General features: G+C 39.8%; 1 protein-coding gene across 4 annotated transcripts in view; it reads left to right on the top strand.

Annotated features, from left to right (window-relative positions):
- Positions 1–13259, top strand: part of FKBP9 (FK506 binding protein 9, 63 kDa) — a 93084-nt gene that overhangs the window by 45772 nt on the left and 34053 nt on the right. For all 4 annotated transcript variants that reach the window (XM_006832147.1, XM_006832145.1, XM_006832148.1 and 1 more), the window contains 2 exons: positions 2929–3118; positions 8179–8324. In XM_006832147.1, coding sequence (XP_006832210.1) covers positions 2929–3118; positions 8179–8324 — 336 coding nt within the window. The remainder of the gene's footprint in view (positions 1–2928; positions 3119–8178; positions 8325–13259) is intronic.

The raw sequence follows: 13259 nt of genomic DNA, 5'->3' as shown, positions 1-13259 counted from the left end.
CTACTCCCGTAAGGATTTACACCCTCGGAAACCCTGTACAGGGTCGCTATGGGTCGGAACCGACTCGACGGCACTTAACAACAACAACAACAGCCAATAAGAAAAAATATAAAAACATACACAAAAGGAAAGGAGAAAGAAACCAAAAAAATTTATTACAGTAAGCCAGCAAAGCACAAAAGTCAGCAGTACTGAAGGCAAATCCAAAGACTGCTTAGTGCACACACAGATAACAAAATGGCAGAAGTAGATAATTTCTTAACATTAATCCCAGTGAATGTAAATGGACTAATGCTCCAATCAAAAGGCAGAGAGTGGCAGTATAGATATTAAAATAAATCCAAAGTACATACTACTTACATCTTAAGCCCAAATACACAAATAGGTTAAAAGTGGAAAGATGGAAAAAAAATATGCAATGCAAACAGTAATCGAAAAAAACTAGAGTGACAATCTCGATATCAGACAAAGTAGACTTTTAGACAAAATTTGCCAGAAGGGATAAAGATGGACATCATATAATGAGAAAAGGGTCAGTTGATCAAGAAGATTTAACAATCATAACTTCATATGCACCAACATTGGGATACAGTAGTATGTAAAGCAATCACTCATAGAAATGAAGGGAGATAAGAGTTTATTATTGGTAAGTGTCGTCGAGTCAGTTCTGACTCACTGCAACTCTGTATAAGGTTTTCAATGAGCAGCTGGTGGGTTTGAACTGCTGACCTTAAGGTTAGCAGTCAAGTGCTTATCCTAAAGCGCCACACAAGAGGATGAAAAATAGTTAGTACTACTTTAATAGTCGGAGACTTCAAGACACCACTTTAGTATTGGACAAAACGTTTAGAAAGAAGATCAACAAGTAAACAGAGGACCTGAATGACACTATAAATGAACTAGCGGCCCTGTGCACAAAAGATTGAAATACTGCCAAGCCCTGTGCCTCCTTTCCCATCAGACCCCAAGATCTGGATAGTGCCCAGCTACCATTGCCCAACATTTTAATCAAAGAGTCCATAGAAGAATCCTGATCAAAAAGAGGAAAATGCAGAGCAGAATTTCAAATTCTCAGACTTTCTGTAGAGGGTGGATGAACCTCTGAAACTATTGCCCTGAGATCATCTTTAATCCTTACCAAAAATATCCCCTGAAGTCTTACTAAAACCAAACAAGTGCTTAGCTTAATTCATTTTTTTTTTATCTGCCTTAAGCATTATGCTCTTTAAGAATTTATCTTGTTGTTATTGCTAAATGCTGCCAGTAAGTCGGTTTCAACTCATAGCCACCCTGTATAGGGTTTCCAAGGAGCGACTGATGAGTTTGAACCACTGACCTTGCGTTCCAGTGGTTTATCTCAGAGTACCACACCAGGACTCCAGGAGCTGTCTGTATAGGATCAAACTGACAACAGCAATTTGAAAGGGTTAATGCTGAGACAGGAACCTTATGTTATGTTAATGAGATTATGTTAATGAGGGAAGAACAACTCAGAAAAGAAGGGTAAGTATGGTTGTTGTAGCTCAAGGAATGTGGTTGCTGTTGCTAAATTGTATATGTTGAAACTTTTAAATTGATGTTTCTTTTGCTGTGCGTATTCTCAACAACTAGGACAAAATAAAGACAATTTAAAGGAAAAGATTATTTTAAGGGAATTAAAAACAAAGAATGGGATATGATACAATTCACATACGATACCATTCACTTACGATACTGTTCACTTTTTTACGAACAATCCAACTGTTAATAAAAAATGCATTTAATTAGAATTTTCTGTTAATGTTAGAGAAATTGAAACCCTGGGTTATTTTTAAGTGTTTCTCTTTCTCTCTTTAATTAAACTCGATGAAAAGAATTAATAATACTACTTTACACACATACTCACACTCACACAAAGTCTAGAAGCACTTCAGGGACTGAGCACATTCCAGAGGCAGCCTGATTTCAGTAGATTTCATCATTCCCCTCTGGGGAAGATGGCGACGAGGCATGGAGTCCACCAAAGGGCCAGTAGAAGGAGCACAGGTTTGTGTCTGGCTCTCATGTCGAAACCCCGCTCCTTGGCAGTGTGTAATAAATAGCAAGTCAGAACAATGAGGTAGCTCCTTGCCAGTTAATTTTTACCCCAAATGACTGAATTTAGAATTCTTTATTGATATAATGCCCAGTGATCTCGTGTGGATTAGTCATTTTGCAGCTATTCGGTAAATCCTCATTGTTAATAACATTTCAGAGAAGCAGAACCATCTAGAAGTGAGAGAGAAATTATTTGAGCATTATTTATGTTGTGGGTGCCATTTTCTCCTCTGTTATCTCAGGTTAATTTTAGTTTCATTTATATCTTGTTTTGGATGCACTGAAAGAATTTAGTTATGTCTTTGGCCTGTAAAAAAAAAAAAAAAAAAAAGAGCTTGTTTTCCAGAATCAAATCAAAGCTTGGAATCCGTGTTTTTAAACGACTGTGATTTGCATTTGTAAACCAACCGACACCCTCAGAGGTTGTGTATTTAGGTTTGCTTGTGGGCCAGCATAGAGCCAACATGAGCATCAAAAATCTACGCACAGTAGTGGAGTCTTGGTGTGGTGCTATGGGATAATGCGTCAGACTGCAAAGTCATTTGAACTGCAAGGTCGATGGTTCAAGCTCACCAGCTGCTCTTTGGAAACCCTATACAGTGTTGCTATGGGTTGGAATTGACTCCATGGCACTTAACAAAATGAGTCTCTTAGATAATTAATATCAGTTTTCTTTTTTTCCTGAGGAAGTCAGCCTTCAGACTATACCATGTTAGACACTGTGTGGATCCACCCAAGACTTGTTTCCTTAGCTTGGAAATTGAACAAATGGACATGAATACAGAGAATGTTGAGCTGTTGGTAACACACTTCCTAAATCTTGTGTCCTGGTTTCATCACCTTCCACTCTAGGGAAAGATATTCCTGGCCAGGCATCTCTGGTCTTTGATGTTGCATTGTTGGACCTCCATAACCCCAAGGATGGCATTTCCATTGAGAATAAGATAGTGCCTGAAAACTGTGAACGGAGAAGTCAAAGCGGGGACTTTCTCAGGTATCATTACAATGGCACACTTCTGGATGGCACCTTTTTTGATTCCAGGTAAGGAAACTGGAGCCTTCCTCACTTGAATAGCTTATTAAATACTCTACCTCTGACCCCACTGTGATCTGAGAACTTTGTCATTCTTAGTATTTAGATCTCCATTACAGGTTTCCATTTCTTGATACTGAATTCCTTCATGGACTATTAGAATGTTCTCTTTCTCTTGAGCAGTACAGGATATGAGTCTGATGGAAAACAAGTAAGGCCTGTTCTCGACTTCCCAATGGCTTTCCATGAGGAAATGGAAAGCCCTCCTACCCTCTCCTATGCAGTGCTCAGTCATCCCAGTACAAGCCCTACCCTCGGGTCCAGAATGGGGAGTGGGAAGACCCACTGGAAAGAGCAGAGACTTGTAGCCAAGAGACCTGTGTTCCTTTCCCTGCCTGTGGTTTACTAGCTATGTGACTTTAGATAACATTTGACTCCCCTTTCTCACAAGAGGTGGCTGAAGGGATGAAGGTATATAAAAGCGCTTTGCAAACTCTGAAGACTGGTTAGATGAAGTCATCTCCCTTCCTGATGCTGGAGACACTAATTTCCGGTGCCGTTGTTATTCATAGTTTTGCTTTGTGTATCAAACACAGCCTGCAGTTTGTACAGATGGCTTGAGGTGCAAAATAGGAGCAGGCAGCAGGCATTTAGTATATCTTACTCATTCAAGTGGTATGTGTTGTTTGGAAACCACTCCTTTAGCTTTCCTGTAGGGCAAACAAGTAGTAACAGCAACCTACCTGTCTCTCTGAGGTAACAGACTTCCAGTTTATTAGTCATCCAAAAACACCAGCTAAGAATTTTTATATGATATTATTTTATGTGATTACTTTTCCTACTCCTAGGGTTTCTTCTTTTAAATGTTTCATTCTGTGTTTTTGGAAAAAGTAATATTCATGTGGTTCAAAATCAAACCAAAGGATACATTGTTGTTGTGAAGTGCCGTCGAGTCGATTCCGACCCATAGCGACCCTGTACAGGGTTTCCATGGAGCAGCTGGTGAGCTTGAATCGCCGACCTTGCAATTCAAACGGCTTTGCAGTCTGGAGCATTAACCCTCAGTGCCACAATTAGGATGGCTTATTTCATCTGTCTCTTGTCTACCTCACATGGTACCTGCTCTCACCCCCTCAGTTAACCACTTTGATTTGTTTCTTGTGTATTCTTGTGTGTGTGGTTGTTAAAAAATGTAAATATCACACTATTTTCTCTCTTTTAGGCTATAAAATGTAACATATTATATGCACTATTTTACACTTTGCCTTTTTTCACCTTATGATATTTTTCCTATCAATGCATAGAGAGAAAGTTTTACTTTTGGTTTTGTTTTTGATATCTATAGAGTGTCCACTGGCTAAATATACTAAATTTCTGTAACTATTCCCCTGTTGGTGAATGTTTGAGTTGTTTTTATTCTCCTTCTATTATAAAAATCAAACGAAATCAAAAAACTCTTCAATGTATGTGTAACTTGTTATAAGGGAGTTTTGTTCTGTCCTTTATTCCCTGGGATTACTTTTACATAGATTTCTTTTCTCATTAATAGGACCCAGGTTTCAGACAGCTGTTCACTGTAGTCCATTGGAATCTAGGTCATCCTGTTATTGTTGTTGTTAAGTGCCGTCGAGTCGGTTCCGACCCATAGCGACCCTGTACAGGGTTTCCGAGGGTGTAAATCTTTACGGGAGTAGAAAGCCTCATCTTTCTCCCGTGGAGCGGCTGGTAGTTTCGAACTGCTGACCTTGCGGTTTGCAGCCCGATTTGTAACCACTATGCTACCAGAGCTCCTGCCTAAGAGCTGCATAATGTTTGTTCCACGGTGTAGATTTGCATTTATTTAGGCAGTCAGTTCCCTGTTGGCCAGCTCTGCTGTTTCCTATATTTTGACATTCTATAGAGTCCTGGTGTGGCGCGGTGTGTTAATGCACCAGACTGCAAAGCCGGTTGAACGGCAAGATTGGAAGTTCAAGCTCACCAGCTGCTCCTCGGAAACCCTATACAGGTTCACTATGGGTCATAAATGACTCGATGGCACTTGACAACAACAACAAGAAGGAGGAAGCAACAGTAATTACTTTTGAAGCTAAACCTTAATGTTTATGATTCATTTTTCATTTGGGATAAAGTTCTACAAGTAGAATTTCTGGATCAAAGGTCATTGTCCTTTAATGGTTTTACTATTTTTATCCTTTAAAAATTCTTTACTAGAATTTTTATCTTCAAAAGTAGTATGTTCTTATGTGAAAACAATGCAAAGATGTATCATGAAAAATGTAATGATTTCCCATCAACCCCTTCCATTCTCACCACCCTGAGGTAACAGACATGAACGACTTTCCACAGGTCTCTTTCCATGCTCATAAATGATTTCATATTGAAATGTCTAATCCACAGGGAATTTATTATGATACTCAGTGTGACAGAAAGGACTTCACTTTCTTTTTTCCAGATGGTTAGCTAGTTTGTCCCATTGCTGGTTAGCTATATTTTCCTCACTGATTTAAAATGTTGCTTTTACTATGTACCAAATTCTTTTTATTTTTTATTGTGAAATGAGTGAAAATTTATAGATAAGATCATCAAAGTTTTACTTTCAACAGATCCTACACTTTGTTTCATCTCAATGATTGTATTCCCCTCCATGTAACAACATTCTGCTTCCTCCCTGTGGTCTCCATTTCCATTCTACCCACCTTCCCATCCCTTCTCAGTTTCATCCTTAGGTAAATGTTGCCTTTTGATTTGGAACAACTGACCATTCCAAGTGAGCATACCTTACTAGTGTTGTTGCCCTCCGTAGATACCTATTTACTGCTAAGCTGAAAATTGGGCCATAAGTGTGAGTTCCTTTTCAGACCTGAAGGGTGGTTGAGGGCCATAGTCTTCAGGTTCCTCCAGTCCCTTTCTGACCAGTAAGTCTGATTTATTTTTATTTTTTTTTGATCATTTTGGGTTTTGTTCCACATTTTCTGCCACTCTCTGGTCCGTCTAATATGACCCCTTTCAGAGCAGTTGGTAGTGGTGTTCAGGCACCATCTAGTTCTTCTGGTCTCAGAGTCATGAGGACTGATGTTCACGTGTTCTTTTAGATGAATTGTTTCCAAGCATCTTCAGTTCTCATGACTTCTTTCTTCTGCACCTGGAGAGACCAGTAGCTGTACCTTAGATGGCCGGCTGCTCATAATGTGTACCAAATTCTTATTTACACTTTTTTATCTTTGTCTAGAATTTTTATCCTTTTCTAGTATCACACTTTTGAGTATTATAACCTTTTAATTTGTGTGCTAGAGAATATTCTTTTTAAAAACAAAACAACAACAACAAAAAAACCCAAAACGTAATTTTAAGGAGTTTGACGTGGTTCAAAACCTAACAGTATACAATGAAAAATGTCTCTCCTGGTTCTGCCCTCAGTCATTCAGTTCCCTTCCCATAAGACCCAGTGTTACTAATTTCATAGGTTTTCTGTATGCTGGAGGTAGCAATGCAGGGTAAGAATTGGACTGCTGACCTCAGTTCAAGCCCATCAGCCTCTCTGAAGGAAAAAGGTGAGGCTTTCTGCTCTTGTAAAGATTTCCAGCCTCAGAAACCTTATATAGGGTCTCTATGAGTCAAATCCAACTCAATGACATTGAGTCTAGTTTTGGTTCTTATAACATATATAATGAAATACATATATAATTATTTTTTCATTTTATTTTTTGTGGAAATAATAACTTACTGTGTATGATGCTGTAGGATAAGCACTAGACTGCTAACCACAAGGTCAGTGGTTCAAAACCACAAGCCACTTCTTGGAAACACTATACAGCATCTCTATGAGTAGGAATCGACTCAATGGCACTTAGCAACAACAACATATACTGTCCCTTTCAAAACTGTATTCTTAATGATTTCTTTTTCCAAATGAACTTTAGAATTACTTTATTGAATCTCTTCTCTACCCAACCCCTCCAACATCAACAGAAACCCACTGAGGTTTAGACACAAATTGTTTTAAGGCTCATCAATTAGTTAGGGGTAGCACTGACAACTTCACAACCCTCCAACTTTCCCATTGGATAAATTTCCAATTGGGAAATAGGATGTTTTTTCATTCATTTAAGTTTCTATTATGTTTTTTCATTGAAAGTTATTCAAAGTTCTGTAACTTCAAGCCCACCCATCTTGTCCAGTCTCTTCTTCTGAGCTGTTTTGTGTCTCTAGATGTGGCCTTCATTGTTACCATGGTGCTCCTCCAATTCAGTGTCCATGTCCTTCAGTGTCTACTGCCCCCCTTCTTCCCCATGAGATCTTTGCTGACTTGTCCAATTGGCAGTTCTTCCCACTTCTTCTTTCATCCCTTCTCTCTTCTGAGGCATCTGCCATCTCTCTCACCACTTGGTGTCACTTAATAAGGGACAACTTCTCATCGATATCCTCTTCTCCCCTAAATGTCTCCCAGTGTGCCACCCACTGCTGAGGACCACCAAGGTGATAACCTAGAGGATGCTTGAGCGCCAGGCACTTCCTTCTCTACCCTGCCATATTCCCGCCCTGTCCTTCTTGGCCAAGTGAAGGGGTGAGAAGCTGCTCAGTGTGGGGCTATTCTCCTCAGTTGAACAGGAAGGGGTACTTCCCCTCAGAATCCCCTGAAAGCTTATGAAAATAATCTTCTGCTTCCCGTGTGAGGAGAATCATCTGTTCATTGTTGTTGTTGTTATGTGCCATGGAGTAGGTTTTGACTCATAGTGACCCTGCACAGGGTTTCCGAGACTGTAAATCTTTACAGGAACAGAACGCCTCATCTTTCTCCCACGGAACTGCTGGCAGTTTTGAACTGCCAACCTGACCAAGTCAGAAGGTTGGTGGTTGGTTTCTGGGAGTGTTTCTTAACACAGTTGTTCACATGTTGTGTGGATTCTTGTTCACAGAATTTTGCAGAAGTATATCTCCTGACTGTGTCCTCAATTTTGGTGTCTGAAGGCCTCTATGTTTCTATTCATCTGTGAGACCAACTGATTTATTTTGCTGCTGTGATGTAATCCCTTGCTACTCACCTCTGCATTATTTCTCTTCTTTTTTAGCTACGCACGGAACCGCACCTTTGACACATACATCGGGCAGGGCTATGTGATTCCTGGGATGGACGAAGGTTTACTTGGTGTTTGCATTGGAGAGAAGCGGAGGATTGTGGTCCCCCCTCACTTGGGGTACGGAGAGGAGGGAAGAGGTAAGCAGAGTGTGCACCATGATGCTAACTCTTTGTTACTTCCACATTGCTTGGAATGAGAGCTTCTAGGGAGCCCAAACACTGACGTCCAGTTTAAGACTTAGTGCTAACCTAGTTTTAGTTTCTAGTGTTGCTATTATTTCTCCTTGTTCCCTCTGCCCTTTTTTTTCATTTAAAAAGTTTTTAAACCTACACCAAAGTTGAAAGAATGGTACAATGAGCTCCATACATTCAGATTCACCCAGTGTTAGCGTTCCACCATATTTGATCTTACAATATAATTTACATTTTTAAAATCTGAACTATTTGAGAGTAATCTGCAACACCCTCCTTTTTATTCTTTTTAATAACTTCATTGAGGTAAACTTTATATGCATAAAATTAATCCATTTTAAAGATACGATTGAATGATTTTTAATCAATTGACTGAGTTGTGCAACCATCCTCATAGTGTAGTGTTAGAACATTTTTTCGCCCCAATACCAAACTCCTTTTTTAAAATTACACAAACAATGTAAAAAAAGATTGCTACTCATTTTCCAGTTCATGCATGCATGGGTTTACTCCAAGTAAAATGAGTTTAAACATGTCTGTGAACAGTGGATGGCTCTGGACAAGTTCTCTCAGTAATAAACTTGTCTTAGTCTCATCAGGGTGCCTTCCATAAAATAGTTCCAATAAAAACAAGAGCGTCACAGGAGATCTACTGGGCTGGTTAAATTCAAGGCAGAAAGGTCAGCTCAGAAGCTGATGGCAACAGTTTTCTTGGGATTCTGAATGGGCAATCCTGATAGATTTTCTTGAAAGACACAGAATAATCATAGGGGCTTATTATGAAGTTTTAAGAAAATTGAAAACTGTGTTGGTAAGAAAAAGGCCAGGAAGCTGTACTAAGGAATTGTTTTCCATCCCAACAATGCACTGACTCATTTTTTAGGGTAGCAAGACTGTCCTAGGAAGATTTTGTTGGGAAACATTACCTCATCCACCTGATGACCTTGACTTGCCCCTTCAGACTTGTTCCCCAAACTCAAGAACATTTCGAATACAATTTGTGACCCCCAGGGATGCCAAAACTGCCATTTTGGGTGTGGTATAAATCGAAGAGTACAGAATTCTTTTGAGAAGGGTTAGAGAGATAGACGTACTGCCTTCAGAAATATAAAGACCAAGTTGAAAGCTATTTTGAGAAATTGTAGCTTCCCATTTTGGTATCTCTGTTTCATAAAAGTTTCTATGGTTTTGTAACAATACTTTATGACTCATCCCCATATATTGACCTTAGAAGAGAAAACACAGATAAAGAGAAATCAAAAATCACTCATAATCTTACCACCCAGAGAATAAATAGTGTTAACCATGAAATGAATGTCCTTCTATGCTTGTGTGTATATGTGGGGAAAAAAGAAATACATGCCTACAAAAATATATACTGACAAAGTGGGATCATCTATGCATATTACTTTGTAATTTCTCTCTTTACCTAATTTAGTATAAGCAACTTTCCTTGCCAACAGAGTTTTTTAATGGCTACATAGTATTCTGAACCAAGGTTTCATATTATGTTTTGGATTGTATATTGTTTTTAATTAAGTTATTTGGAATTGTTGATGCAGTATTTTATTTTGATTTTGTATTCTTTTTGCTGATGGGATTCTGGTTGGACTTGCTTGCTATACATATTCATTTTGTTAACCTACTTCTGACTTTCACTAATGTATCCTTTGTTGTTGCTGTTGTTAGTGCTATTGAGTTGATTTCCAATTCATCGCAAGCCTGTACAGGGTTTCCGAGTTGCAGCTGGTGGCTTTGAACTGCCGACCTTGTGGCTAGCAGCACAGTGCTTATCCTACAGCGCCACACCAGCACTTAGAGTTTGTCCTAGATGATCAAAGAAACATCTTTGTTGTTGTTGTTGTTGTTGTTGTCATTAAGTACTGTGGAATCGGTTCCGACTTGTAGTGACCTTGTACAGGGTTTCTTAGGCTGCAGATCTTTATGGGAGCAGAAAGTCTCATCTTTCTCCCATGGAACGGCTGGTAGTTTTGAACTGCAGACCTTGCGGTTAGCAGCCTGATTCATAACCACTATGCTGTCAGAGCTCCTAAAGAAACATCTAGTTGGTTGGACACTAGAGCGTACCCTGGAGAAACATTTTTTTTTTTCTCCCTGACTTAAATTTTTGATTTATTAAGCCACAACAGATCATAGCCTATGACAATTCCAACAGGTCTCATTTTGTGCCCTGGACACCTTTTTTGATAGCTTAGTGCTCTGTTGATTTCTATAATGTAAATTTTTACGTCTAGCTAAATACATACAGAAATAGAGAAATACGTTCTGAATATTCTTATTTCTTTATGACTTGAGGGACAAATCCTTCCCCTAAAAAGAATGCATTGATGAAAAACATTTGCTTAAATTATTTTTCTCCGTTTGGCTTTATATCAAGTATGAGACTGAGATCTGCAAAGAATTATATAAGGTTCTGGGAACCATCAGAGGCTTATAAATTTTCTAGGCATGAGACTGCTTCATTCTGAATCCCGTGTTGCTATGGAGGCAAGAGCACCCTGCTATGTAAAACCTAAGTACTCTTGTGGGGCCTGCCTCTGTCCCAAGCCCTGATGAGCATCTGTGGCCTCTTTGTGGAGATTGTTGTTGTTAAATGCTGTCAAGTCGGCTTTGACCCATAGCGACCCTGTATAGGGTTTCTGAGGAGCTGCTGGTGAGCTAGAACCACCGGCTTTGCAGCTCAAGCCGATTTTCTAGTCCAGCGTATTAACCAACAGCGCCACACCAGGACTCTGTGGAGATTTCATAGGACTTAAGGCTCATTCTTGAGGGACTGACCCAAGAAACACACCAGGACAAAGAATCTGAATCTATATATTTTGTGGCTTCCTCACCACCTAACAGAAAGCCAAACTCGAACCCTTTGTCACTGAGTTGATTCCAACTTTCCTAGGCTGTGGTGAGTTCTGGAGTCAGTTCAGACTCATAGCAACCCTGCATAGAGTTTCCGAGGCCGTAAATCTTTACGGGAGCAGAAAGCCTCATTTTTCTTCCACGGTACTGCTGGTGGTTTCGAACTGCTGACCTTGAGGTTAGCAGCTCAACTCGTAACTACTACACTACCAAAGCTCCTTAGGCTGTCAATCTTTCCAAGAGCAGAAAACCTCATCTTTCTCTTGTGGAGCAGCTAGCATGTTTTAACTGCTGGCCTTGTGGTTAGCAGTCTAGTGCTCCCAGGGTTCCTTACCAGAGGGCGAGGCACATAGTAATTGTTCAGTAAATATTTGTGGAAAGGATGAGTTTCTGGGCGTGCCCCAGTGCTCTTAATCTCCATCAGCATTTATTTTTATTGCAGCCATTTTCCCTGCAGTGTTGGTGGAGAGGAAGGGGGTAGGTCTTCTAGAAAGTTCTGGTTTCTTCTCTTCTTGTTAGCTCTGGCCCATGAGAATAGCCCTGGTATTAGGATGCTTGGAAATGTTTTCATCCTCAAAGAGGAAAATAGATTCTGCCTAAAGGTTTATGTAAATATTTGTCCCTCGTTGGTTTGCTGCACCCCTACTTCGAATCGGGCTGTGAACTGCAAGGTCAGCAGTTCGAAACTACCAGCTGATCCACGGGAGAAAAATGAGGCTTTCTGCTCCCGTAAAGATTTATAGCCTCGGAAACCCTGTACAGGGTCGCTATGAGTCGGAACCGACTCCACGGCACATAACAACAACAACTTCCTTTTAGGAATCCTGGTGTGGTACTGGACTGCAAGGCTAGCTTGAACTCCTCGGAAACCCTATACAGAGTGGGTATGAGTCAGAACTGACTTGACAACACTTAACAACAGCAACAACAACTTCTTTTTAATAAGCATTCTTAGGAAAAGGAAGAAAACAACTCACTACTCATATGTGATCCCATTCAAACCTCAAAACAATGATCTGAGACATTATTATCCTGATTTTTGTATGTTGTTGTTGTTGTTAAGTGCCGTCGAGTCAGTTCTGACCCATAGCGACCCTGTAGAGGGTTTCCGAGGGTGTAAATCTTTACAGGAGTAGAAAGCCTCATCTTTCTCCCGTGGAGTGGCTGGTAGTTTCGAACTGCTGACCTTAAGGTTCACAGCCATTTCATGAGACCCACACAGCTAATGGGTGAAGAGTCCAAAATGGACCCAGGGCTTTCAACCCACCTGTGTAAATACAGAAAAGAAAAATGAGTTTCCATACACAGTGACTTGTTGGTACCCATGCATGGAGAACCAAGAACTCAACTAGAGCTCTCATCGGAAATGCACGAATATCAGAAGGGGCTGTGTTTCCTTCTGGGTGAGCTAATCAGCTGCTGCCTTTATTATTATTGTTATTTTTGTCAGTTTTGATATATATATACAAAGTTTCTTTTGCTTTTGTTAAATTTTTTGGAATATACACCAATTTAACAATTTCTACAGATACAATTCCATTCTGTTATTTACATTTTTCTATTATGCAGTCATTCTCACCTGCCTTTTTTGAGTTCTTTCTCAGCGTTGATAACATTGCCGCTTAGGTTTCCTAACTAAATGTTTGAATTGATGTTATCAATTTGATCCCATGTAGATAGGTCTTAAAAGAACATAGTGCTCTACACACATCATTTATATATATATATACATATATATGTATATATAGTGGCTATGAATCAGACTGCTATGGGTCGGAACCGACTCGACGGCACTTAACAACAACAATGAATCGGACTGCGAACTGCAAGGTTAGCAGTTTGAAACTATCAGCTGTTCCACAGGAGAAAGATGAGGCTTTCTGCTCCTGTAACGTTTACAGCCTTGGAAACCCTGTGGAGGGTCACTATGAGTTGGAACCAACTATATATAACAACAACATATAGATATAGATATAGATATAAGGAGCTCTGGTAGCGTAGTGGTTA

This window comes from Chrysochloris asiatica, unplaced genomic scaffold (genome assembly GCF_000296735.1).
Source record: "Chrysochloris asiatica unplaced genomic scaffold, ChrAsi1.0 scaffold00006, whole genome shotgun sequence".
Taxonomy (NCBI): Eukaryota; Metazoa; Chordata; class Mammalia; order Afrosoricida; family Chrysochloridae; genus Chrysochloris; species Chrysochloris asiatica.
Note: the sequence above shows the minus strand (reverse complement) of the source record. Positions and strands in the feature narration are given on the sequence as shown.